The sequence below is a fragment of the Ptiloglossa arizonensis genome, chromosome 9 (assembly GCF_051014685.1).
Source record: "Ptiloglossa arizonensis isolate GNS036 chromosome 9, iyPtiAriz1_principal, whole genome shotgun sequence".
Lineage (NCBI taxonomy): Eukaryota > Metazoa > Arthropoda > Insecta > Hymenoptera > Colletidae > Ptiloglossa > Ptiloglossa arizonensis.
In genome coordinates this window covers 15,742,897-15,770,638 of record NC_135056.1, presented here as the reverse complement: position 1 = coordinate 15,770,638, position 27,742 = coordinate 15,742,897, and the positions used below count along the sequence as shown (strand labels likewise).

The 27,742-nt window shown below is 51.8% G+C and overlaps 1 protein-coding gene across 1 annotated transcript; it reads left to right on the top strand.

The window, feature by feature from the left end:
* On the top strand, positions 1-27,742 carry LOC143151139 (uncharacterized). Its single transcript, XM_076319988.1, has 3 exons — positions 1-278; positions 17,115-17,539; positions 27,563-27,742. The coding sequence occupies exons 1-3, from the start codon at positions 140-142 to the stop codon at positions 27,740-27,742; spliced, it is 744 nt and encodes a 247-aa protein (XP_076176103.1). The 5' UTR covers positions 1-139.

Genomic DNA, 27,742 nt, shown 5'->3' with positions numbered 1-27,742 from the left:
TTGTAATTCGAAGTGGTTGGTGCTTCGGGCCACGGACTCGGCGCTTCGTATTGCAGTGGTCCTTTCCCTCGATCGGCGAGCAAAACGGCGTTGAGGGACACCATAACCAGCTACCAGGTGCACCTGCCACGACCAAGAGATGGCGATCCCGTTCTCGTTGCCGACCGACGACGACGCGGAGGCTAGAAGCCAGCAGCTGGAACAGCTCATGCGCGATCTCTACGCTGCTCTGCAACAGGTCCTCCGAAGCAGAACAGCTCAACATCCATCACGAAATCGTGAGTTGTACGATTGTTTAAGTCTGATCCTGGTCCGTTTCGCGGTTTTCCTATTTCGTCTTGCACGGCCGTCGAACCACCCGTGGCGATGAACGACCCGACGAGGAGCACGCTCGCGTCTCGCGAGACGACCCGAAAACGGAATCGTCGAGTCGAGTCGAGTCGGGTCGTTCTCGCTCGTCGCGTGATTCGTACGCGCTCGTCTCGCTCGTTCTCCCCCCGATCCCGCGGTACCCGTTCGCGCTCGGAGCTGAAGATTCGCTCTCACCAACGACATTGGTCCCCACGGCTTCGCAGAGGGACGCGCGATCAGAAGACAAGGAACCTCGTAGTTGCGGTTACACGACAGATCGACGACGCATCGTTCGCGAGACGTTACTCGGTTCTCTGCGGAGGGCTGGTTGCGTCGAACGAGCAATACCGATCGTATATTATCATCGAAACTGGTAGTTATTCACAACAATGTCAAGTAACGTAATTGTTGAGAGATATGCGCACTCGGCGGTATTTTTTGTGCGAGTCTCCCATGAATGATTGTAAATTTCGTCGATGTCACCCGTTGAGGAAATGTCGAAACCTAGTTGTTCCCTCGTTGATTGTGTTTTTCTTTACACCTTACCTCGTGTGTCAATTTATTCGTAGACTTGTCACCGAAGCGTTCACTTTTCGCTCGAATCTCACTCTGTATCGTTCCCCGCACACCTCGACACATTTCATATTTTTTGTTCTCGTCTCCCGAAAACGCGTATCGCGTAATCGTCGATACATCGAAATAAAGTACGATCACGGTGAGAAATACTCGCTGTAACGGGGCATTGATTTCCATTTCACACGCGAGCTCTCCGAGTAGGAGGCGCGCTCGCGCGACCAGCGTACGCGGCGGTGTATCGACTAGGAGTGCAACACGTGGTTGTCGCGCGCAACAACGCGGCGGACCGTTTTGGCGCGGTTGAAATTCCGTAGCACCGTTCGCGGACTTCGCGGAACGGTGTTCCTGCCACGGTGGAAACGTCGTAAAATCGCGGCACGGCGTAGAAAATCGGATACAAAGTCGCAACGGGTTACGGGAACTTCGTGGAATCGGAGAAAGTTTGCTTTGTATTCGTGCGCGCGTGGTCGCGTGGTCGCGATCGAAGTTCCGAGAACATCGAAAAGTCGCGAATCGTTTTCGTCGAGGCCGTCGTCCTCGTCGCGCGTTGCGCGTTGCGCGATTCCCTCGAAAATTTCGATAGTTTCGATCGCGAGGGTCATTGGTCCCCGTGAGTCACCGTCGAAACACGTCGGTCCGATCTCGCGAGACGTTTTACGACACCTTCGCGAAATTCGCGTCATCTCGAACCACGCGACTGAGATCGAATCCGTGTACCGTGATCTCGGAACTGGGCCCGGAATCGTCCAACGCGTTCCTTCTCCCACCAACCGGTCGCGCTCGGTCATCCCGATATTTTTTCCCACGTTGGATGTTTGTAGCACTGCACGAGTAGCCGATCTTGCTTGCGAAATTATCGTACGACCTGCGCGTAGAAAATTGTTTCCGTGGTTCTCGCGGTTCGCGGTGTCGGCCGCGAATCGCGAACCAACCGAAACGAGATTCTACGCGCGTTCGCATCGAGTTCGAATCACTCGAACCGAAAATCCGAAGAGGTCGACTCGGAGAGTGCGACGATCGGGGCCGAAACTGCGTCGCGGAGAAGTAAAAACACGTTCCGCGAAAGTATTCATTTTCATTTATTTTCGCGTAGAATGGATACACGGGTAGCGCGAGAGAACCGGTCGAAGATAAAAATTTCGTCCACGGAGCGATACAGTGTTTCGTCTCGGAAAGAATAAAAGAAGTTATCCGAGTAACCGTCCGATCGAACGAACGACACGGGGAAATCGTAATACCCGAGTCACGTAATTCGATAACGTATCTCTTTTACGGTACCGAGACTGTTTATCAATGTCCAACTTTCTACAAAGTTACCTCTTTTCTCCAAACGGAATCGCACGTTTCTCCGCGTAAATCGATTATCCGCGTCGCGCGTAAAAAGAAGCCGGGGAAGAAACGATTCGGGTGGTACTTCGAATCTTTCGAACAACTTCGTACGACGGATCGTCGAACGCTTGGCGAAAAAAAAACCGCGACGGTGGGAAATTCGAGTAGAAAAATGATCCGTCTTTGGCCAGGATTTTTTCGTACACGGAGGACGCAATTTCCGTGAAAAAAAGCGGCGCGCTCGTGCGCAGAGACCGTACGCTCGGTGTTATTCGGTCGTTGAAGCGAAATTTCGCCGAGTCGGAGTTTCCTCGATGCCACCTGCTGTGGCCGTAAACCTCCGAACGAGAAAACCTCTTGCTCTCTCTGTATCTCTCTCTGTCTCTCTCTCGCGCGAGTAGAACCGCCACGAGTTTCGATTCGCCGCGTCGCGCGTCTTTCGCCGCGGCGGTTCGCGAAGAGCTGGAGGTGGGAAAGTCGCGAGAGGCGTAAATTGCGGTAACTTATATTCGGGCGCATAATGAAACGCGACTTTACGAGGGTGCAGCGAGCGAAAGGGGGCGAGTATAACAGATGTAGCGTGGGTGTAGAGTCGAGAGTATGGCAGACGATGTCCGGCCATGACCCTGCACCGCTGCCCGAGCGAGCCTCCTTTACGGCGAAAGAGACGGTGCGGTCGGCCGGATCGACAGGAGGGTAAGAGGAAGAGGAGGAGGTGGTGGAGGTTGCCGGAGGAGGAGACAGGCCGGGAGGGAACGCGGACCGCGCGCGGAACGAAGAGAGGAGAAGAGCGATGGTCAGGCACAACACACCGGAGTAAAACGCGCCGTAAAACGCGATGCAACGGCCCCGTTCCCCGAATCTCGGATGTCGATCCTGTCCGGTTCGCGTCCACTAGAGATTGCAGTATCAACCGCAAAGTGCGTAACGACGATTGCCTCGCTCGCGACCGAGACGACCGTCTGGAACTCCGCAGGGACTTAAATACCGCGTTGGACGGGCTCGATCGCTCGTAGAAATCGTCCAAGGAAATCTCGAACGCGGAGGGACGACACAGCAGCAGGAGGCTCGCGGTACATAAAAACTGTAACTCGCGCGATATCGAGGCGCGCGCCGGGACGCATCGGTTTCCGCGATAATTGATAAAATACACCGCGCGCGGTCGACGCATCGACGATGTTACGGCGCCACTCCGTGTATCCATTTTATCGCCGTGAAACGACGATACGTCGCTAACGAGCCTTTGATCTCGCCGACGCGACGCGAGGCGACGCGACGCGACGCGAGGCGCGCGTGGACGCGTCCCGAACGAAACCGCAAATTGCGTCCGGTCGTCGGGGCGCTGTTGTTTCGGAGCTACGCGACACTCTGCCCGGTGTATTTACTCGTTTACGCGACCCGAACCCTACCATCGGGAGGCCCCCTCGGAGTTTTGGGTCCGTCGAAGGTTCGCTGGATTTCCAACGGTCGGTTCTGCCTGGTTCTCGAACCGTCTCGGAAGGTGTCCGTAGGAAAAAGTTTCGAAGGGTTCGAATTCGCAGGGGAAAGATACACCGCGTTCGTTACGCTCCGATGGACGAAAGTCATTTCGGTCTTGCGTTCTGTACGGGTTGAGCTTCCGAGAGAAACGTTCGAAAATTATCTTCCGATAGTTCCGGAACGTACGATCGACGTTTCGTGTTTTATTCCGCGTCGTCGTGGGCGGAATTTTCAAAAGTGTTCGTCGGTAAGCCGAGTTTCCGTTGATCATCGCAGTCAGTAACGTTTCGACGAGTAGAATATTTATAGAGCAAATTGCACGTTTTCGACCGCAACCGAATCGTCTCGAGAACGCAGTATGTCTCATATCCTGCGAAAAAAAGAATGTTTAGTTCAGGTAGAGAGCGTCACGGTAGAGTCCCGTGCTACGTTTATCGTTAGTTACGCGCTATCTTTCGGACACGGGTTAGAGAGCACTTACCGTGCGCGGAACAACATTTTTTCCCGTAATTCGTGGAGGCACTACGTAAAACCGGTGGCTAGGATCACGAGGCGAGTAAACACGGGTCACGAATGGCACGATCGTTGGTAAGTTCGGTGAAAATCCGCGTTCGTTCGGTTGCTCTCCCGCGAAGGAATCCCGAGCGTATCCGATCGTCCGCGCAATAAACCGTCGCCGTGCGGAGTTCCGGCGCTCGTGTCATAAATCAAGCGAGCGGATGGAGACTCGCGAGAATCCTCATTACGAAGTTAAATTATGCGCCGAGATCCGCGGTTCATTATTTTCTCGAACGGAAATAGTTGGCGGCCGGCGCGTGTGTGAGGGTCAATAACCATAGTTCGCCGGCAGCCGCGGTTTCGCGAGAGAAGATGCAGAATCTGGCTCGAGCGTGCGCCCGCGTTCGCGCGCACCCGACCACGGCCCGCCCGTTGCATGGAATCGGGGGTGGTTATTTATAGAAACAGCTGTGGCCAGCCCCGTACGAGACTTCTCCCGTGACATTTGCAGAAAACTTCCCCCTCGTCATCGCGTTCGCGTAAACGGCGACCACGGTAATAACGATTACGCGCTTACTCGATAACACGCCGTTTCGTTTTTCTCTCGTTCGTCTCTTTGTTTTCCAACGGGTGTCCAACGGTACCAGACCGTGTACGTCAACTTTCCCGGTGTGTATCTATCTCGCGGACGGTACATCTTACCGCGACACCGACTCGATAAGACGAATCGAACCACGGCTCGCGCGATCGCGTCTCTAATCGGTGGCGTTTCATTTCTCGGTAACTGCGAGATCGGGTGACGTCCGTGAAACGATAGCCCCCTTAGACACTGAACTTCGTATTATGTTACTTTGTCCGCGAAGCCACGGTTTCGTATCGATGCGCCGAATTTCTCGGCGCTCGGACGATTCCGAGTAGACGCGCGTCCTGACGAGATTTACGCGCTTTCGATCTCGATTACTCGCCGCGGTTCCCGATCGTTCCGTTCCGCGAATCTGGCCGTGATTCGATCGCGTCTCGATTCGTTGCTCTCGATAGACTTACGGACCACGAACGAGGAAATACACCGTATTGGAAATATTTCTTGGATGTAAATTTTTCTTTATCGAGGATTTCGCGAATAGAGAGACGGACGGAATTTTACTTAAAAGTATTTTCTATGGATCGATCGTAATTTTGATCGAAGTTTTTCACGCTTCGTTTTTCTAACGATCTAAAATTTCACGAGCTTCACCGAATCTCGTCATCTTCCGCGATCTTCGATGCGATCGTTCGAATACGAATCTGTCCGGTCACGGTCCTCTCGCTTCCGGTAAGACCGGAAGACGATCGATCCGGGACATCGAGGACATCGTCGAAGCGAAGTTTGCAGAGACGATGGAATATCGAAAAGAATTCGTCATCGTCGATTGTCCGGTTCTCGGTGGCCGTCTCCGTCCTTTCCGTTCGAAGGCAAGCGTTATCGAAGTTCTTAAAATATTCATCGAAGCTGTACCGCTCTCCCCCTGTCTCTCGTCCCCCGTTCGTTCGACGTTGCGTTATCGACGAGCCACTCTTTATCTCCGCGACGGAATCTCGAGAAGAATGTCGTATCTTTCTTATCTACCCCCGCGAATCGGTCTTATTGAATTTTCCAATTCACCTCTGACTTCGTTTCCGCGCCGGTGGGCGCGTTCTCGCGAAAATCGGCCGAAAAAGTCACGCGGAAAGAAGAATCCGATTCCCCGCGTTCCGCGCGATCGTCGACGATGCACCGAGAGAACGACGCCTTCCAACGTCGCGAATTCCTCTCGACTTGGCGAGCCGGTGGCTCGTAGTTCCGGCCAATTAACGTTTTCTCGACGAGTCGATTCTTATCGGGCGGGCCGCGTCGTTTCTTAATTAAAACTCTAATTGCGCCCGCTCGGGTAAGGCTCCCCGCGCAGTTACCTCGGATTTTGGAACCCGATTCGAACCACTCGCGAATGAATGGCCGATCGATCGCTTCGATGAACCAATCTCGGAGAAATCTGTTTCCATTTATAAGAAATACCGTCAACCGTTGTATTAAACTTAACATTTTAAACAACGTAGATTTTAATTCGTAAACCTACTTATCGCGTAATTCATTCGACGTATTTAATTCTATTCTTTTTTTCGTTGGTCGATACTTTTCTCCGGGGAAGAATTTTGCCAATTTTCGCAATCGGAGCAAGACAAACGTTCTCGAGGAATTGGTATTTTTCTGTCTCGGAAGAAAATCAAGAGGGGCCACGTACGGGACATTTTCACGGTTCCGCGAGCGCATTCTTCGCGTCCGGTTACGGACACGCGTCTGCGGCCGCACGTGAAATTTTCGGCAGATCTTATCCGCGCCACCCTTTCTTTCGATCGCCTCGGCCCCGTGGTTCGTTTATCGCGGCTCGTCATCGAGGATTTTATCGAGCGTGAAGCTCGAGCACGGCTCGTCTTCGCGATTCCAGTTTGCACCCTCGCTGACGATTAATTCTCCGTTTCGATGGGAAGAAAACTATCCGGCAGGGACCGTGCACGCGCGTGTACGAATAAAACGCACAATTACCCGTGCGAACACGGATTTTTAATCCGCCGTTACAAGCGTTACGCGTGTTCCGCGTAGCCTCTACTCCGGAACGATATTCGCTTCGAAAGGTTGCAACGATTACGATCGTCGAGACTATGGACAATGCACGCGCGCTGCTCGTCGAGATTTACCGGATTTCAACCCACAGATTCCCAAGGTAAATAAAATCGAGCCTTTGTTTCCTTCGATGCACCCCACGCTGGAATTGTTTCACTCTGGAATCTTTTCGCGCTAAAATTTGAATACTTTGGAACTTCGTAGCGTTAGAATTTTTCCGCTCTAGATTTATCCGTGAATCTCTTCGCTCTGGAATTGTATCACGTGGTGATTATTTCACTCTAGACCGTTTATTTACTCTGGAATCTTTTTCCACCGAAGTTTGTTCACGGTAGAATATCGTCGTTCGGCTAAAATTATCTTACCCTAGAATATTGTACTTCAGAATCGTTTCGGTCTAGAATTACCTTACTCTAGAATTTCCTCGCTCTAGAATTACCTTACTCTGGTATTTCCTCGCTGTAGAATTTTCCCCGCGAGACTTTCGTCGCGTCGCAATCTCTTCACTTGTAATCGCGAAGAAAACTACTTTACGAATCTCGAGGATCCGTCGATTCCAAAGTTCAACGACGACTCTTTCTCGCGCGAAGTACGGCGATAATCGCGCTCGTAGGAACGCGGGGGACATCGCGACCGATAAGCGCGTGCGCCGAATGCTCCAAAAATAACGCGCTTTGAAAATTCGCGAGGCCTATGGAAAAGACGCGGGCTCTGGCATGCACGTGTCCCGATGGTCGTCCTCTCCGCGGATCGCTTCGAGGAATCGATTTCCGCTCGGCTCGATTATCAGCCCGCGGGTCTTCCCCGTGGTAACGGAAAGAGAGAAGCAGAAGGAGCGTAGCGCGCGTGGCGATAGAGGCGAGCAACGTGCTCGTAATTATAATCGTCGAATAACGGTGGCGAGACGCGACCGAGTTGCGCCGTGCCTTGTAAAACGCAACGAGCGCGGCCCGCCGGCTAACGATGTAATCAGCGATGTGTAGTTTCTACGCGATTACGCCGCCAACGGAAGCCGTGCATCGGCCTGTCGCTCGATGTAAATAGAGCCGTCGGATGAGTTACCCCGGACAGGATTTCACCGCCGCGGATCGATCGTCTCGAAGGCTCGGTTCCGCTCGATATTCGCCATCGAGTTAACGCGCAATAACCCGCTCCACCTTGAATTTTCTTCCAACGAGCCGTACCCGCGAGCCGGTCTCTCGTTCGCGGAATCTCTCGTCGAATTATTCAAACGTGTTTTCGGATCGTCCGCGAAATCGAACTCCGTTCGTTTGGAATTGTATCGTTTCGCTGCGTTAACGTTGAAAATGAACACGTAGGAAACTCCGGTGTTCCGATAGAAGATTTCTCCGCAGTGCTATCCGTTACGATCGAAAAGTATACTTGTCCCGAATATTTCACGATTTATCCGCACCGATAATCGACTCCAACTCGACTCCGTTCGAAAAGCGATCCGGACCGTAACTCTCCCGTGGAACGCAGATCGGAGTTTCTAGAATTTTTCCAGTAGCTTCGTTTTATCCAGGATGGGGACGGTCGCTCGGATCACGAGGGACATTGCGGTCGATCGGTTTCGGAGTCGCGATTAAATCTATCCGGCGCGGAATCGCGAGTCACGTAGTCCGTAGAGCGCAATCAATCGGTCGAGCGAGCCTCGCAACATTTCCCGATACACAACTTCTGCACCGCAGAATCCGATTTAACGCTAGTCGCGAGCTAGAAGCGGCCGGTAGAATTTATTGGGTAATCAGATAGTCGTAGGAAATCGATGGCCGGCCGTGTCGTGGCGCAACCTTGTTCCCCCATTTTTACCATTTCCCCGTTGCCTGCATCGCGATAACGTATCTGCTCGAGCCGTTTCCACGCGGGGCAATTACCGCAAAAACAATCGCCGCGAGATTTCTGCCAGCGGAGAGGAATTGCTCGGTGGTGGTCAACGAAGGGTTTAGGGGGGTAGAGGAGAGAGAGAAAAAAAAATGGGCCGCGCATCGATCGATCGTCCCTCGATGCGTTTTCCACCGAACCTTTGCAACGGAGTCGGCCGCGATTTTCCGCAATTTTCCACGATTTTCGCTAAGCGCTCGAAATCGACCCGGAGGCGCGACATCCTCCGTGGCTTTTGTCCGGGACGTTCACCGTGAAACGATCGACGTTACACGAACAAACGTCCATACCGGCGAGAAAGCTCCGAGCGTTTACGATTTCGTCGAACGCGAACGACCCGGCGATATTTCCAACCAGCGGTGAACGTTGCGCGGCCGCGAGCTCGATAGTTTATCGAGAATCGTTCAACGTTTGTATTTTACCGTTCGAAGACGCCGAGATGGTCGTTGCTCTTGTATTGTCGCGATTTGAAAACGGAGTTTATAATACGCGGATAGGAAGGTTATCGCGCACCGTACCGCTTTCGAGGGATCGAAGACGACGATGCCTCGACGACGAGTCTCTGAACATCAACGCGGTCCACGGATACGGATATCGACGCAATCGAGATACACCGATCTTCGAGACATCAACGATAACGAGTTGCGGTCGACGGGTCAAAAGGATCGTTGTTGGCAAGTTTCTGGACACAATGCGTCTTTGGACGACATCATGTTGCTAGTTGGCGCACCTTTGAGACGTCAGCAGGAACAAGATGCAGTCGACGGATGTTTAAGACAACGATGCGATAAATATTCTGTCACCGCGTATTCGTACATCGAAACCGATGTCGCGTTACCGGCGGGTCGTTGAGACATCCACGGCAACGGTATCTTGTCGAGATTCGTCTTTGGACACTCTTCCTCGGATATGTAGGCACTCGAGTGCAAGAACATTTTGTCAACGAGTTTGTGCCCTCCGATACATTGTCCGTATGTCTTTGGACATACACCCGCTGGCGAAATGTTTTTGGATACCAACGATGACAACGCGTTACCAACGCCATCGACGTTAACCAGGTTCAGGCGCCGGGTCTGTGGTCATTGACGCGCCGAGCGTCCGTGAGCATCCCAATACGCGGTTCAAATGGACGTCAACACCGACAACGGTAAACAAGCCTTTTCGATGCTATCGATACTGCTGTCTTCGAACACCAGTGCAATCAACGGCGACGTTTCGATAACGAGTCTTCGATTAACGACCTTCCGTTCAAATGTCTCGACGACAACGTCACCAACGGTAACGACGCACCGTCGACGATGAAAGCCAGCAACGTCAACGCGCACCGTCGACGTCATCGAGGCGCAGTTCGAACCACAAACGTCATCGAGAGTAACAACGCGTTCTCGTCGACGCGTCTTTGTACACCGACGTCTAGAGATCGCGCTTCGCCGTGACACGCGCGCTGGAAAAATAAAAGAGCGCTCTCTCCTCCCCGCGATCAGGAATTGGCTCGCGGTAAAAATCGGTGCCCGATCGCGGCTCGGTCGCGCGTATCGGCCAAAACGGGCGATCGTCCGAACGACGCAGTTCGCTCGGGTGCTCGTGTCTCCCGCGGTGCGTGTCTCATTGTCCCGGAAAAGTGGCAAAAGCGTGGAACGATAAAAAGCGGCGCGCTCGACTGCAGCGAGCGGCGATCTCTCGCGTGCACCTACACGCGGACGCTGCACACGGTCGCGCGCGGTCTTCCGTGTATGCATCCGTGTGCGCGCGCGACAACGCTCGACAACGCGCAACAACGCGCAACACACGCGAGCCGCGGAGAGTCGAGTTCGCGAGTGTTTACGCACGCACGTGCAGAGAGTTTCGTGCGCGGCGTTTCGCGAACGAGCGCGAGCGTGTGTGCGTGTGTGCGTTGCGGCTCCGGCGGCCTTGAGAGGGGTTCTTTGTGCGGTTCGGCGTTCACTGGCGCGCGCACACATGTGCGGGATCGCAGCTACGATCGCCACACGGCGCACACTGACTTAGCGGGGAACGCGTGCGCCCGAGCGCGCCACCAGGGTTGACGTTACATATACTGTAACAAGTTGCGTTGCACTTATGTACAAAGGGCGCTCCATGTGACTCACGTGCTCGCATATGCTGCCAGCGGTCGATCTTCCCCCACTCCTCACCCTTTTCCGTCTCCGTTCGTTGGACGTAACGCGCGCCTGGTATATAACGCGCTCGCATTGTCTCTCGTTGGCCCTCCCCCCTTTCTCCTGTTCGTGGTTCTCCCTTGAAATTTTCCCTCTCGTTCGTGCCCGCGTTTTTTCTCGGTCGCTTTTGCTCCTTGTTTTGTCGTTCCACGTTACTTTCTCTCTCCGTCACTCTGTCCCTCTCTCGACGGTTCTCTTCGTACCGTTCCTGTTTTTGCTTCCTCGAGTTCCTCTTTTTTTTTCCACGCGGCGTATGCACTACGACTCCGTGCTCTATCTCCGTGGAACTCGGTTTTTTGCCCGCGCGCATTCCTTTCTTCGTCGCGTATCCCCCGGTTTTTTTCTTTTTTTTTTTCGCCGGAACGTTTTTTTCTCCCTCTCATTGGTCTTTGTCTCCCCCCGGAACCGCGCGTTACGTTCTCCTCGTTCCTGCACGAGCTTCTCCTTTCTTTGTACACTCGTTCCTTCCCCTTGTACACTTGTTCCTCGGTCTCCTTCGCTCCCGTGTTCCCCCGTCCTCGTTCTCTTCCTCCTCTTCCTGCGCTCCCTCGTCGTCGTCGTCGTCTTTCGGCGGAGCCGAACATAACTCCGCTCGGATGCAGCCGAAGTGCGCGCACACGAGACCGCGAAGAGTGCGCGCGGGTGTTGGCCACGTGCGCGGTGCCCTTTTTGCTCGGGGACCGCGCGGGGCTTTTATTGGACGCGCGCTCGCGTTCGCGCTAGCGCTCGCGCTCGCGCGCGCACAGCCTTTATTCCCTTTTCGGTCTCGCGTCGAGCATCGAGAGGAACGATCACGGCGAGGAATTTTAATTTTTACCCTCCGCCGCTCGAATCCGGACTCTCGAATTGTTTCCCCGACGAGAAACGACCTCTTTCGAATGATTTCCCTTTTCCTCGTCGTTGCTCCGCTTTTCAACGCGGATCAATTTTCGATCCCCCTCGCGACTCTCCACCGTTGGTAGAAATATTTCCTGAAATCGGGTCGCGTGTCGAGCAACGTAGCCGGACCGCCTTGAAGCGAGGCGAGACATTCCTCGCCGATATATATCCCCGGCCGGATCGAGATCGAAACAAATTGAATCCAGGTGGGGGGGCATAAATCAGAATTAGGCTCGCCGTTTATCACGTTCAACGGGCTCGTAAATTACGCAGCCGATCGGGAGACCGAATCGTTCGATCGGGGCGGAGGGGGACGATAATTAGCGTCGGTCGATTATTATATAAAACGCTTTCGGAAAAGGTCCGTTCTCACGCGGCTCTCGCGCGGTGTAGTGACATTTGGCGAGAGGAAAATCGCGGTAGAAAGCGCGAGCTGTGCCCGTGGTAGGGGTACGGGCGTCTCTTTTCCTCTCTCTCTCTCTCTCTCTCTCTCTCTCTTTCTCTCGTCTCGATGTCTTCGGATAAGCTAAAGGCTGTTTTGCAAGCGGTGAAAAGCGGCAACCGCGTCCCACGAGAGTGCATCGGGTCTCTCGGGGCTCTCGCTTTTACGCCGCGGCGGAGATTTCGCGATCGCGTACACGGCTAATCGAACGAGTAGGCGACGATGTGTGGCCCCCGATGCGCACGCGCTCGAGTTGCACAAGTGAAAGAGAGCCTCGAGTCGCGGCCTGGTGTACCTCCGCGGGACGTTTACTCGAAATGTCAAGGATGCAACCGCGTGCACTCGCTCGCGCGCTGAACGCGAACGCGAACGCGAGTACTCGCTCCCGCCACAACCCGTACGGACCCAGAGACAATGGCGGCCCCAGGCGCGGAGGAATTGTTATTTTGTCACGCATCGGTCTTGGATTTGCATCCCGTCCACGCGAAAAATACCACGGTTTAAATGTTTCTAACAGCCCATGGGACGCGACGTACTTCTTTCACGAACCGTACTTCTTCCTGGATCGCGACTATCGATCCGGACCACGGATCGGGGTCTTCGTTTTGGACATTTTTACGGAGAAGAATAACACTAGGCGGGAATGTTCTAGCGTCGATGAAGCAAAGGAGAGAGTTGGGGGCGAAGAGTAAGTTTAGCTTCAAAATTTTGCTGAGATCAATTTTGCGTAGTAGAAGAAACGAGAGACCAGAGATTCGAGTATGAAACAAGTCTTGATTTCTTTTTTAATCCTCGAACTGAAAGGGCAGAGAAAGAAGCGCAGTTTTCAATCGCGAATAATTGTGGTAACAATTGAAGAAATTGTAACGAAGAAAATTTGGCGCACCATTTGCGTTAAAAGCGTAACTATCTTTGGAGTCGCTGCTCCAAAGTAGTGTGCAATATTCCGCTGCAGGGAATCTTGTTCTTTTACCCTCTTTAACGCCGCGAACTCTTCGAAGATCTTTAATAAACACATTTTTAACATCGGTAATCACACCCTTTCCGATACCACCGGATTCTCGCCAATTTTACTAGCGCTCTCGCCGCTTTCCAACTTTCGAACGATCTCGCGTTTTATCTCCATGGTTAACGAAACGCGTTTCCGGTTCGGCGCTATTATTACGCCGGAACGCGTGCAGCCATCGAGCTTCCGAATCGCCGTGGATCGATACTTCGATCCACGTGGCGGCGTAAATGTACGACGAGAAACGGGACAAGTATATTTCGCAAAGACAATTCTCCATTCGGACAACGATGTTTTTATCGAGCGAATTGAATTACGCGCAACGGTCCACGGCTACTAGATAAAAGCCGTTGAAACGATTAATTAATCTCCCGGGCAACGTAGATATAGAAACGGATAATGGAGCCGGATGAATCAGCGATACAAGCGGCTATTATTCATGCTTTTGCGCGATACGATGTTGTTCGCAGACGTTGTTGAAAAAATCGTTGGAAACGTTCTAATACGGGTCCGCGATCCGCGCGATGAAATCCCACGGATTTTCTACGCGCTTTGTAAACACTTGTCGATCGTAAAATTCCAGAACAATGAAACCGGCCGTATTAACGCGCGAATCTTCCGAGCTCTCCCTCAAACGGGGAGGGGAAAAAAAAAGGAAAGAAAGAAAAAGAACCGGCTCGTTTAAAACTAGTTTCCAGTGACCGTGACCCTGGCCTGTCGCGCTCTTAATTACCGAGAGGAACGTAAAAACGAGCGAGGGCCGTGTTTCGGTTCACCGTGCGTTTCGTGGGGAAATTGCGCAGCGTTTATCTCGCGTCGTCTACGTAAAACGTCGTACGATGCACGGGGACTTATCGAGGGGAAAACGTTGTTGCTTCTCGGTGCTTACCGAGTGCGATAAAAGCTCGCGCGTACGCGTTCCGGGAGGAGACAGGCAGTCTGCCATGGCTGGCCGATATCGCGTTGTTTCCCGGTCGGCAGATACCGCGCGAGCCTCGAATAGTTCGCTCGGGGTTTTCTTTTCTTCTCGATGGAACGCGGCGGGTATGACTCCCTGAGCTCGATTCCGATTGGTCTAGCGGGGAACGCGTGACGCTCTCGCCCACGCGCACGCGCACGCGTAGCGAACGTTTTGCACAGCAGCTCGCCGTTAGATGCACACGGGTGTCGAAACCGACGGAACCGAAGGCTGTGCCTCGGCTGCTGAGCGAACGGTCGTTGTAAATTTTCAGACAATCATTAGCCAACAATGTCGTTCGTTGCCATTACAGGGCACCGGTCGCCTCTCTCGTTGTCTGCCCGGTGGCATTAAACCTTATAAGCGAAGCGGGGCCCGACTCCCGGCCGGCCCGCGTGCGTAGATCCTAGCATTTCCATTGTCGTGACGCAACGCGACTCCGCGCAACGGCGATTAATTATCGATGGCAAATACAGATACGATGCGAAACCCACCGATACACGTACGTATTTCGTCGATCGTGGTTTCCGCGTAATCTCGAGTCCATCTCGGTTTTTCGCCGGGAGGATCGTCTCGAACGAAACGGTGACGAATGGCGGCCACGATTGCTCTTTAACCCTTCGGGCGCGATACCGAGTCAAGCTTATCGATCAAATTTCGTTCCTCGGTTTCGCGAACGGGCTGTGGCCACTTTGGGGAGGGGATTTTTTTTTAATTCAGTCGATCGTACAGACGTCGCGAACCAATCTTTACAGTTTGGGTTAGGTCTGGTCGTCTTTTACCGGAATCAAATTTCGCAAAAACAGAATTACCCGTTTACGCTCCATCGTGACCCATTCGTCCAATTTGGGTGTTACGAATAAGAAAAGGTTGTCGGCATCTTTATTTGCGTATCGATAATCGCTGATTTTGAAAAATCTCCGGGGGCACCACCCTCCTCGCCAGAAGTCGGAGTACCGCGCGGTAGTGACCCATCAGCCTTCGCCAGAGGTTGCCGCTTATCGCGTCACTTTATCACCCGGCACGAGATTCTTTCCTTCTGTTTATACTCTCTATCTTTTGTATATTATGACGGCTAAGTTCTCGGAAGAGTTTAGATTATACGCGGAGCGGGTCGTTCGAGACGCTCCGTCGAAACGCAGTTCGGCTCTATCGGTCGTAACCGTGGCTCGAACAAGTGGAAATATTATTCGCGAGAGAATTTACAGGGTACGAAAGTAGCGGACTTGCCGATTTCATCGACGAGCCTAGTGACGTGATCGCAGAGGGAACCGACCCGTGTGCGGAAAAGAAAACATTTTGTGGATGTTGCTATGTGTTGTAAACGCGTAGACTTATAAACGAAGCTACGATATTTCGATCATCGAGAACTGTGGAATATGTGGTTACGGGAAAAGATTGCAGCTTAGACGGTATCGCAAGTGTCTGTGAACGAACTGTACGCGGTTTTTCATCGATTATCGGTATGAGTTGGAAAACACCCAGCTTTGTATTTCGTACGCAAAATGTTCCGCGTTACGTCGAAGAAAGAAAACCGAAAGACGATGGTGTAACATCGATCCGCGTCGAGAACCAAGTTGTACGACAGGTGGGACGAGCAGTCGTTGCGAGGTAAAAGAACGTACCAAACATTGAAATGGATTCTCTATACTTTCTTCGAAGGAAAAACAAGAATGAAAAAATGCATTTCGTATCGACGAATATGGAAGATTTCGAATGGGAAGACGAGGATCTAGAGGTCGAAGATGTGTTTGATGTAGAAGTGTCGGAAGAGTGAAAAGTATCGATGTCAAACTGCGGGATAGATTCAACTTGGGAGAAACGTTTCGGGGTTCATCTTGCGAGATTAGATTGTTAAGGTAAAATGAAAAAAAAAAAACACCAGTCTCTCGTGCACGGTAAACGTAGTAACAAGAATCGAATACCAAGGAAGGAATTTCTTTATAGGTTAGCGTGCGAAATAACCGCTCGCTGCGATCGAGTGCCACATTGCCGGACGAAGAGAAAAGCGGAATTCCTTGCCTGTCCTGATCGAGGAAACCTTTGCGTTCGAGCATAAGAGGTGTCGTATGTCGCGAGGAGTTTGAAGCTGGGTTTCGTCGGAGGCGCGCGAGGATTTCGCGATATTCGACGTGGATGGGATATTCTCTTCCGCCAGATTCGATGTCGAGGGACTACGAATACTGTATCTTAATACTTACGGTAGTACCCCTGTCTCTCAATGTGTTTCGTATATATGTCAGACCGATACCTCCCCTGTATGGAAATTTCTAAACGGTACCTCGGTATAAGTAATTCTTTTTTCTCATTTCTTTTGTTCGGTGTCCGTATTGAACGCGAACGTACGAGTATACGCGAGAAGTTTTTTCATCGTCGTTGTCGATCGTGGTGTACTCTGAAAATTTTAATTATAATTTCTGTAACGCTTCGAGTCGTACGACAGCCCCGGTCGCGTTCAATGTTCTTTGGTTGTTTCGTTGCGATCGGAACTGTTGTGCTCGAAGAGGTAGGTAAGTTCTATAAGAGATCGATGTTGCACGAATGTGTATGGAAAATTTATTTATTTATCAATTTTCCCACAAACCCGTTCTCGAACCTCCAAAGAAACTACAAACTTCCCTGCAATGCTTCTCCGTACGGCCGATACGTTCCGCTTCCACTATCCGAGTGGTCTTTCCTCGAAACCAACTGTCCCGACTCGACGTTCTCCTCGATGTAAGCTCGTTTCTATTTCGTTCAGAGTTTTCACCGAACGTTCATTGTTCTGTTTCATTTCCCCTCCCCAGATGGAATTTGCTTGAAACCAACGATCCAAACTCGACGTTCTCCTCGATGTAAGCTCGTCCGTATCTTTTTCGCTCAGAATTTTCACCGACGTCCGTTACTCTGTTTCACAGATCGATTGCCACGACGAGCTGGAGACGGTTTTGGATCCCGGGAACATCCAATGGTGCTTGTGGACTCCGACTTGTCGCGGCTGCCGTTGCCGGATCTCGTGCTGTCCGCGGTCCAACAACTTCCGGTCACGGCGCCGCAGGTTACTGTTTCGGCGCCCAGCAGCCCGACGAGGGACGCTGCATTCCAGTTTCCGGAGTGCAGCAACGACGAGGCACCGATTCCTAGCCCGAGGCCGCGGCCGCGAAGGCGCCGGCTAGCATCCGAGAGCGGAGGCATCGGTGCGTCGAAGAAGACGCCCGTCGTGGAGTCGATTTGCAACAATTGCTGCGGACATTTTGGACAATCTTTCAACGAGAACCAGTGGGTGAACGTCGGTACCAACCTCAGGAACATCGCTGACGACTTTCACGCGTCCAAGACCAAGGTCAGTGCTCGCTTTTTTACCTCGATAACCGACCGACGTTCTACCGAGGTCGACCGATCGGTACCGATAGGGACGCGCCGATCCAATTACGGTAACTCCTCGTTAAAACGTACACCGTACCTTTCAAGGAGGGACGGTAGCGAATTTGTTCTCAGTATCGACCTCGAGTATCTCGGCCCCAGAAACGAACGAGATGCACCGAGAGCGCAACCGCGTCTCGAATTATCGGCGCGACCAACGCAAATCGACATCCACGATTCTCCTTGTATCTTTATCGGAGCATTCGCGACAGATTGCCGAGATTCCCCCGAGTAGAACGAGTCCAAACACGACCGTGCTCGGACCATTTTTTTTTTTTCGCGTTGACGATTTTCGAAAAATTTTGAATCGCACACGGGGGAAAAAATAGTCCAAATAGGGCCGTGTTTGGACTCGTTTCTGACGGGACGATCTTGTCGATTCGATGGTGATACTTTGCGAAGGTGCAACGGGGAACGTAACAATTTTTTAGTTGCGTCAGCGATACACGAACATCTCGGTTGTACGTTTACGGTGCGTTTTATCGAAGAACAAATGCGGCGTTTTAACGAGGGGTCGTCGTACCGATAGTTTGTCAAACCGTTGGTTTGTACCGTTACGAATCGATTCCAGAGCATCGAACAGAGGTATCGAACAGCTTTCGAAATAAATTGTCCCCGGTCTGCGTTTCTCGAGTCGAGTCGCTGCTCGTGCAAATTTTCCACGTCTTCGAGTCTCGTTTTCCGTTACCTTCGAGCCTCGAAAGACTCTGCGTTTACCGTGAAACGCGAGTTTCAAAGGTTAAAAGGTTAGAAAATACTCGTCGGAGAACACACTGCGTCTCGTTGGAACTTGGAAACTCGCGAAATTGCGAACGAGGCACGCGGGACGAGAAAAATTGGCAGGCGGTGGTAATTTTATTTTCTCGTTTCCTCGTCCCGTCCCCTCTCCCTCCCGCCAGCCGTGCTCGATCTTTTGTTTCGTAGCTTCCGTAGTCGGGATACGGAGCACATCGTTACTTTGTTCAGCGGCGCGCGTGCGGCGCGAGAAGCGTTTACGACGGAAGGAGAGTACAGGTGTAAGGCGCGGGCGCGCGGCATAAAAATAATTGCGTTGCGTACACTTCGCACCGCCTGTCACAATTCCAGTCACCCCCGCGATGCCTTTTATTCGTCGTAAAGCCACCCCCTTGCATCGCGGCGTTATAAAACCCCGCTGAAATACGCAGATGCCGCCGGGCGTAAGCGCGAAGCTACGGCGCTTTTACGCCTTTAATTTCTAAATTAATTTTTACACCTAGGCACCTGGAACGCCTTGTTTTTCTGTTTCTTTTTTTTTCATATCGAGGGTCCCGCGAAAATAAACGCGAGTTACACGGCGACGAAGAGCGTCGTTACCATCGTGGTAGGAAAAATAACCGGTGTGTTTGGGGGAAGACACCATGGGTGGAGTGAAAGAAGTAACTGGTGTACCTTTTGAATTGGAATACCAGGAATCGGTATTCCACTCTACCCGTGTTGCGTGTTCCAACTCTTTACATATAGGATTCGGTGTACTTTTCTAGCTAGTCGTTGCACACCGGTATAAAAAATTCGTTACATTATCGATCGTTCGGAGTCAATTTCGGTAAATCGATTCTACGAAAGAATCTCTCTACGTAGGTTACGATATCGACGATTTAATGGTCTCCCTCATCGTTCCTCCTTCCCGCGAATGATTCAGTATCTCCCATTTTACGGTGGTGTGTTTCGGGTGCGCGTGTACTATGTGTCTCTCGGAAGAAAAAGAAAAATTGGCGGCTGGAGCGGGTCAGGCGAGGCCATAAACGCGAATTTAGTTATATCGGTGGCACCGTCGATGTCGTCCCACGAGCGCAATAAATATCTGCCCGCCACCGTTAAGACGTCTAGTATTGCTCCCAGCGTGTACGACCCGGCGCGCGCCGCTTCATCACCGGTAACTCCGCTCGCTCACCCGAACACGTCGATCGCTCGATCAAATATAGATCGCCGGGGCGATACGCGACGACTTCGCTGATTTTACGACCCGAGTTTTTCGTTGTTTGTCGAACGAGAGAAACCTAGTAACTGCGAATGATTTTCGTTGCGTTTCCCGAGATCGATCGAGACTCGATGCGATCAGTGGTCTTGGATGTAGCGGATTTAGCCACGAGTGATCTCTTACTTAAAAAAATCACTTCATTCTCGACAATTTCCATTTTGTGATTTGTCAGAGATAGATTTCTCGGACAAGAGTTCTTGACCTAATTATACTTTCCTCTACGCGTCTGCAGCAATAGAATTTTTAATCTTTGTAAGAAAGCATTCGCTTAATATTTCGTAACTACCAAGTTACTATCAGTTGGGAATAAAATAATTTTTTGGGTAAGAGGAATCTCGTTGTTTTCACGCGTGTGCAGGTATAGAATTTCCATGGTAAAAAGAACTCGTAAAATAGAAGTTGGATGTACGAAAGATCGAGGGGTTGTTTCGCTATCGAGTTTCAAAATTCCAAGCCATACCTGGGAAAAGTAACAATCATCCCTCTCGTACAATTACTCAATTTCGAGTCCAAGATTCAGCGCAACCGATACCTCCTGCGTTTCGTCCTCGTAAATACGACAACGTCTTTGCTACATCGTACGAAAAGAGCAACGCAAAAGACCGGTCTGCCATTGAACTTAACCCCTAATTACTCGTCAATATTATCGTTTATCGTCGAACGACGCGTTGTCGGTACTCGTTCCATTCGTTCCGCGTCCGTCGTACCTGGTTGATTCAAGACGATCGATTCGCGTATCGTCGCGATGGTCGTTGGAACAAGGATACTAATTTTCAGGCGATCGTAAGAACGATCGGGAAGCAATATCCGCGCGCTCGTAATGGACAGTTAACCGGTATAAAAACAGAACTAATCCCCGACGCAATCACTTACCAGCGGGATCGTCCGAGACGGGAAGATAGTTTCTCTCCGAGGACGATTATTACGGTCGGTCGTTCTTTTCACTGCACGTCGACGACAAAAGCGGAGTCCTTTCACGGTTTTACGAGATTCCCCGTGATTTGCCGCGGCCGATTGAAAGAAAGGAGCCGAACCAGCGGGGGCGGAGTAAGAATGGCACGAGAGTGAGAAAGAGAGAGAGAGAGAAAGAAACGGAGGGAGGAAGAACGAGAAGAAAAAGATGAACAAGGTGGAAGGGCGTTCTCTCCTTTATCCCGTTTCGACTTTATTCGCTTTAAAGGTCCGCGCCAGCGTGATACCCAATCCTGGAACGTCTAATTATTGTTGGTTAAGTGCCGGTAATTGAAGGGGGCGAACAGACCCGTGAAATTGAAGAAATCTCTCTCTCTCTCTCTGTATACTCCCAGCTTGGACGTTCGTCAGAGATCGGATACCGATCGGCTCTTCGACTCGGTAACTCGAGGAGCGGCTTGTTGATAATACGAATCGCGGCGAATTCTCGGCGGGATTGTCTCTCCGGGTCCTCCTCCACCCCCTGTTTGCGTTCCACCCCTCTGGGGGAATCGAAGTGTCGGATTAATCCGACGATGCCCGAGAGAAACGTCCCGTTTTCGTCGAGATCCGGATGTTCGCGCGGATTTCGTCTCCCTTTCGCCGATTCTCGTCCACTTTTATACGTTTCTCTTGTATACTTATCTTCGGAGATGTCGCGCGATACGGGAGGATCGTAAAGCTCGTAGCTTAGCGTTAGCGTCACTTTATAGAGAACACAAACGGGACGGTATTATTGCCGGGCTCTTTATTGCCGTCTTTATGTCCGTTATTCGCCGAGAGCACGTGAAGATCACGCGGAAGCGTTGGTTCGATTTCGAGGGAACTTTTGCGAGCAATTGAACCGGAGAAATTATTTAACCCGGAAAGTTCGTTGGGAAATACGGTAAGGAAATCGAATCGCGTCTCGTGCAAATTCAAATCGAGGAATTGAATTTCCAACGCGGCTCGAACCCTCGATCACGGGATTACGAAGCTGCCCACAAAGCTGCTAGTTGCTTATTTATGGTCCCGCGTTTCCCTTAACTCTGGACCGATCTTTCTTCCTTCTTACAATAGCTACTATGTAGGCTACTACCCGACTCGAAACAATAGTCGAGTCGATAAGTTTTATGCGCCACGATCGCAATCTTTGTTATCCGATGTCTCGTAAACTATTTAGCGTTAACGCTAGTGCTCGAACACGGTTCGAACGTTTTTCGATTCCCTTATCTACGAAGTTCCATTAAAATGGTTACGTAACGTTTCACCCAGCAGCTCCCTTAATAATTGTTCCGTTGGTACTTTCGCGGTATGTCTTCTCGCGGGGGTTAGCGTCGTGCGGTACGATCGCAATCTTTCTTATCCAATGTCTCGTAAAGTGTTCAGCGTTAAGTCACGGGTCAAGTACTCTTCTCCGTCCGCAAAGTCCTTTCAGCGTTGAGCGGTCGAACGTGGGTCAAATTTTCTTCGAGTCTCTGTTTACCGAGTCCCATTGAAATCGTTGCGCGAGTACTCGGTCCCCTTTTGAGTTCTTCGCTCGTACCTTCGTCTTGGATCTCGTCGTCGCTCTCGGTGTAGCTCCAAAATCGGAGCAACGTAGCTCAAAAATTCCCCGAGAAAAGTCCCTCGCGTTTATTCGACGCTCTTGAAAGTCCCAACGAGCGATCGAAACTTTCGCTCCGTCTCTCTCCTGTCGTCGTCACCGTCCAACACAACAGGTGTTCTCGGCCGTATCGTCGCGTCGAAACTCGCAGCTACCTCTGTGTCGTCCGCTCGTAAACTCCTTTTACCGGATGCTGCAACGTATTCCTAGTAGCACGTTGCTCGGTGACCGAGTCGATCGGAGAGTTACGCGCGTTCTTCGTTAGTAAGTTGTACAGCCCCGATCCCCGTCTTTTCCCCATTCGTCATGGGAAGCCACCGCTTTACATATGCATGGAGAGCAAGCGAGCATGTAACGGCTAAGTGGTCACATCCCCTTACGTGAAAGTTAAGTGGGCATGGCAGCACGAGCCGTGGCCACGGGCCGAGGAAATTATCTTCAATTATCTCGCGCAATCGTAGCCCCCTTTCTCTCGCCTCCTCGCTCGCGATTCTCTCGTGGTTTCTCGCACTAGCTTCGCGTTGATTCGCGGAGATTACGAATCCCGAGGATTCCGACGAGGAAAATGGACATTTTCCTCCGAGAGTAATCGCGAACGCGATCGAACGACCGACGGGGCGAGAATCTCGTTTTCGTTCTCTCGTTTCGGCGAGTTCGAACGAACCGCGAACCCGGTCTTCGCGAGCAGGAACAAGGAACACCGAATATTTCAAAAATGTAGGTAGACGGAAACGTTCAACCTAGAAAAAAAGCTTCAAAGAGCAATCGTACGAGCTGGAATAAAAATTACACCGAGTCATAGACGATGTAAAATATTCCTAAAACATCTTCGTTCCTTGCAACGAAGAACCAAATTCTATCTACGTCGCGGTTGAAATACTTCTTCGCACACTTTCGTCATCGTTTCGAAAAAGAAACGATTACGAAAGAAAAATACCAGGTTGAATATTCCCACCGCTTGGCCCTCCGTGTTACGATCTCTCGATGTTCCTGGCGATTTCCCGAATTCTCGCGGAAAAGCGTTAAATGGTTCCGTGGATCCGAACGGGATCCTAAGAACTCAAAGTCCCGGGTTCGTGGAAAACCGCGAGCAGCTTCGACGCAGGCTGGTAGGAAGAAACTCGCGGGGCGCGCGTCTCCTCGTTCCGCGAATCCGAACGAGGCCCATTTGTAGCGGGTAGAAAATTGCCCGCGCCGCGGACAGGATAAAATATTCTTCGAGCCGGGCCTCGTGCCTCGAGATTTCCGCGAACGGGGAGCAATTTACCAGGCGCGCGCGCGGCTAATGAAACGTTCCGCCGACATTTATCAGTTATTTAAACGATCGGCCGACGCGCAAATTGATACATTAGACGATGCCGTGGCGACTCGGTAGCGTAACGGATCCCTCCGCGGCAGTAGCGGCGGCAAGAAAACAGCCTCGGAGAGTTGGTCTTCTTTGGTTTCTCGGTCGCAAGAAAGTCGCTCGTTTCTTCCACGGTGCACGCGATCGAGATCCGTTCCGCGCGGAGTTTACGTCTTATTTCCACCTTCCGCCATCGGGACGACCGCGAACCGAGGGATTTTATCGCGTCTCGGGGCCCTCGGTCCCCACCGCTCGTCCACGGACCTTCGTTTTCCATTGGCTTTTTCTCGAGCTCGAGACGACGAAACGCGCCAACGCGGGCCCCGATCGCTCGTTTCCACGCCGCGCGGCGCAATTACGTTGCACAATGATACCTCCTGGCTCACAGTAGCCCGCGAACCACGGCCGTCTCGGCTCGAGAGAGATACAGCCATTTATTTATTCACCGCGTTTCGACGCGCGACCGTACACCTGGGACCGTAACTCGCCGGTTATCGCGACGAGTACGCGTAATTGCCGCGATTTTCCTCCCACTCCGTGATCTCCGATAAGCACGGGGACACGGGAGGGAGGTACGCTCGTTTCTTTCGCGTGACGTGTCCTTTTGTTGACGCGGTAATCGCTCGAAGCGAATGGACGCGAGAGGGTCAGACGGCAGGGATCCGAATGTTCTTCGACGAGAGAGATCTACGATTCGAAGTATAGAATAAATATGGCCTCTCGTAGAGACGACGGTATTTCGAGGTTGACCGAGAAGGGGTTTGGAAATCCCGGGGAACTCTAATTGCGTAGATCTTTACAATTATCGAGCATCTGTGTTTCATTTCCCATACATAGAGACCTATATTCTACCGTTACGTAGAAGCTTGTTAAAATTAGAAGTGGATAGATTGTGCTCTGGAAAAATTCAATTTTCGATACGCTCGAGTCGCAAACGATACATCTGCTCGTTCGAAAGTACAGCCCAAGATGCGTGAATAATTCTACTGCGTTCGTGTCTGTACAATAATCGAGGTTCGCTCGGTTTTTCGCGTGACGGGATCCGTCCTCCGTCGTCGCGCGAAAGCCCGTTAAGATCGAAGGACAGATCGCGTTCCCCCCGGTGAAATTGATCGTTCGAACGACGGAATCTCGCGTCGAACTTTGAAAAATTCCCTCGCACACACGAGGCAAAGACTCCTGGGCGGTTGTTAATCACCAGCGCGACTCGTTACCGAGCGCGAAGCAGCGAACCGCGGCGAAGAAAAACTCCCTAGCCGCCGCGGGCTACCCCGGTGTTGTTGAGCAATCCTGCGCCCCCCAGTCCCGAACAATTAAAATCTAGCGAGGCCGGTGAAGCCCGACGACGTTAATTCATCCGCGCACGTGGTCCCGCGCGTGTAAATTTTCGCGTTTACCGTCCCGAGACGGGGCGACGCGACGAGGCGCGAGCGGTTCAACACCGTGCGGCTCTCGTTGCCCAAGCGGGCGTTCTCTTCCGGGCCTCGAGCGATAAAACCCGATCGTCGGCTTTTCATACGGTCGGGCGTCGAGAGAGAAAGTCTCTCCGTTGCCGCGCAGGTGGCTCGATAACGCTCGAGTACGCGCGAAACGTTAACGAGCCGACCAGAAGCGTATCGGGGTCCGTTCGGGCCTCCGCGAGAGGATCGAACGAAACGCGAGCGAGGAGAGACGGGGAGAGACGGGGAGAGAAATAAAGAAACGTGGAACCGCGAGAAGGGACGGTATTAATTGACGAGGAGGACCAACTCCCACGAGAAGAGTCCACCAACCATAATTCTTTCTTAATGCGACGCTTTCCTATCCGCTCGCGTCTCCCCGCCCTCTCGGGGGAGATCTCCGCGCTCCGTAATCTCCTCGCTCGCGCCCGAGAGTGTTTTTCTCTCCTCTGTCCACACGAGGAACAGGGGGTAGGGCCGCGACCGATCGAACTCGACGATGACCAGATATTATAGCCACCCCCCATAAAAGCCTCCGCTTCGGAGATTGAGCTTTCCCTCCGTTTCTCGGGCGTTTATTATTGCACGTCCGGCCACCACGAGTGGATTAAGACGAAACGAGGATCGGAAGTCGCGCCGTGACCCATAGGGGAGGGGCGTGATCGAGGAAACAAAGAGCCACGGATCCCTTCGAGGGAGGGGGGTAGAGAAATACGCGCAGCCAGATACCAAAAGAGCGAAACTATCGCGCGCCGGAGTAATATCACCGGGGTGGGCTTATCGTCCACAGTGTTTCTCAAACTCGAGTACGAGCCGGTGTACATTTCGGAGCAAATAATATACTTTCTCGGTACCATTCGCTGTTCCTTTCAGAGGTAAACTTTCAGCTCGGCGCAGTTTTTCTTCTCGACTCAATCGGTCAACTGTTTGGTCGACAATACGCCAATTGGACCCGCGTGTCTTCCTTAGGACATCTTCTCGTCCGTGCGCAGTAGCTTCTTGCGAATTTTCGCGCGGATTGAGACGTTCGAGCCGATGAAATATTTTAACGAGCCCCGAAACTCGTACTCGAAGTTCGAATCGATAATTCCCAGCCGGTGACGGATCGAATCGCCGCGCGATATCGATGACCTCCGTCGAGCCGATTCCCGTACTTAACGACTAATTGGATTACGAATCCGATCGTTCGGCGAAGTCGCGACGGAGGTCTTCGGCGCGATGGGGTGGCCCGGCCCGGCCGATCCTCTCGAGCGCGAAGAGTTCACCGAGCGTACCGAGGACCCCGGATTTTTTTCAAAGTGGGAATTAATTGTCAATTAACCGACATTAATGCGCTCGGTCCCGATTTGTGTTTCGCGCGAGCGGCACGACTCTCTCGGTGAAACGGTGGAACCTTAATCGTTAAACCTCCTCCTGTTCCCCTCGAGCGTATCGTCTTCTCGTGTAAATTCGTAGGGATAAGGGAACTCGATAAAAAGACCGTGATGCTTTTCTCCGCGCCCGAAGGCTTAGCCGCAAGGAGCGTCGAATCGGCGGTAATTCCGTCCAATTAGGACACTCCCAATTAGGAGCCTTAGCCCCGTTCGTTTCTTTCTCCGTTTCCCCGTTTCACCTCGAGTAGTCTCCCTGACTCTTGCTCCGGCAAGCACGACAGCCCGCCTTCGACGAATCTTCGAGAAAGAATCGAGCCGAACCGACGCGGATTTGCGCGTCGAAAAATTTACCAACGATACCTCCCCGATTTCGGGGCTCAACAGGGCGAAGCTTTTCTTCGATCGGGAATCGTTTCAGCGGAACCCTTGTATTTTGTCCGATACGGAGTGTTTCGAAAAGTTTTCGAAATCTACTAGAAAAGGAGATACATTGCTCGATCGTTGATCGGTAAACGGACGAGTCTCTAATTTTGGAAATTAACGAGGAGACTTTTTTCCCTTGGGAATCGTTTGAATAGAGCTCCCTCATTTTATCCAACAAAACGGAGTGTTAAAGAATCGAAGATTAATTAATCGACGCGTGGGTTGAAAGTAGAAATTGTGAACTTTCGACGACGCTCGTGGAAAGTTTCGTGAGAATCCACCCGACGTCGACGAGTTACGGAAACGCGCGAATGCATTGCGACACCGCGAAGGGTCTCGAACGAATTAGGCTACGGGATTACTTGGTGCCGTGTGCCACGAGGGGTGCATACTGAACATTCGTAAGATCAAGGAGCAGCTGCGAGAGTCAAATTGATTTAAGGTAGATTTTCGCGGGAAACTTCCCGGTGGTAATGAATTCTTAACGCGGGAGTTTATGAATTTATCTCGTGTTCGCGAACGACGGTCAATTACCTTATGAAAGTGATTTGTACATTTAAGTTTAGATTCACGGGTCCCCTGAACTCTTCAATGTGCTGTAATCGTATGCCCCCCTTTCTGTTCTATAATCGAAGCCAATGCAACAGATACGCTCCGATGCTCTGGAATTATCGTGTAAGCGTGTCGTGAAGTTCGAAATAGGAGTAGTCGAACGCTTGAACTTCAACCGTGATGCATTTCTCGATTATTTTTCAACTTCGAAATCTATTAGAACATTCGAGGCAAACCACGCGAGGTTAACGGATCGGTTCGTTTTGCGTGTTACAGGCTGCCGAGATCGAAAAGTCAAGACTTCCGGCACTGAACTCCGGTTTCGCGAACACCGGTAACACGAGCGGCTCCACGGACAGCATTCTATCGCTGTTGATCCCGGCGCCGTTGCGCGAGACACTGTGGACAACGGTGGCTCTCTACCTTGGCTGGAGGTTGGTGTCCCGTCTTCGATAG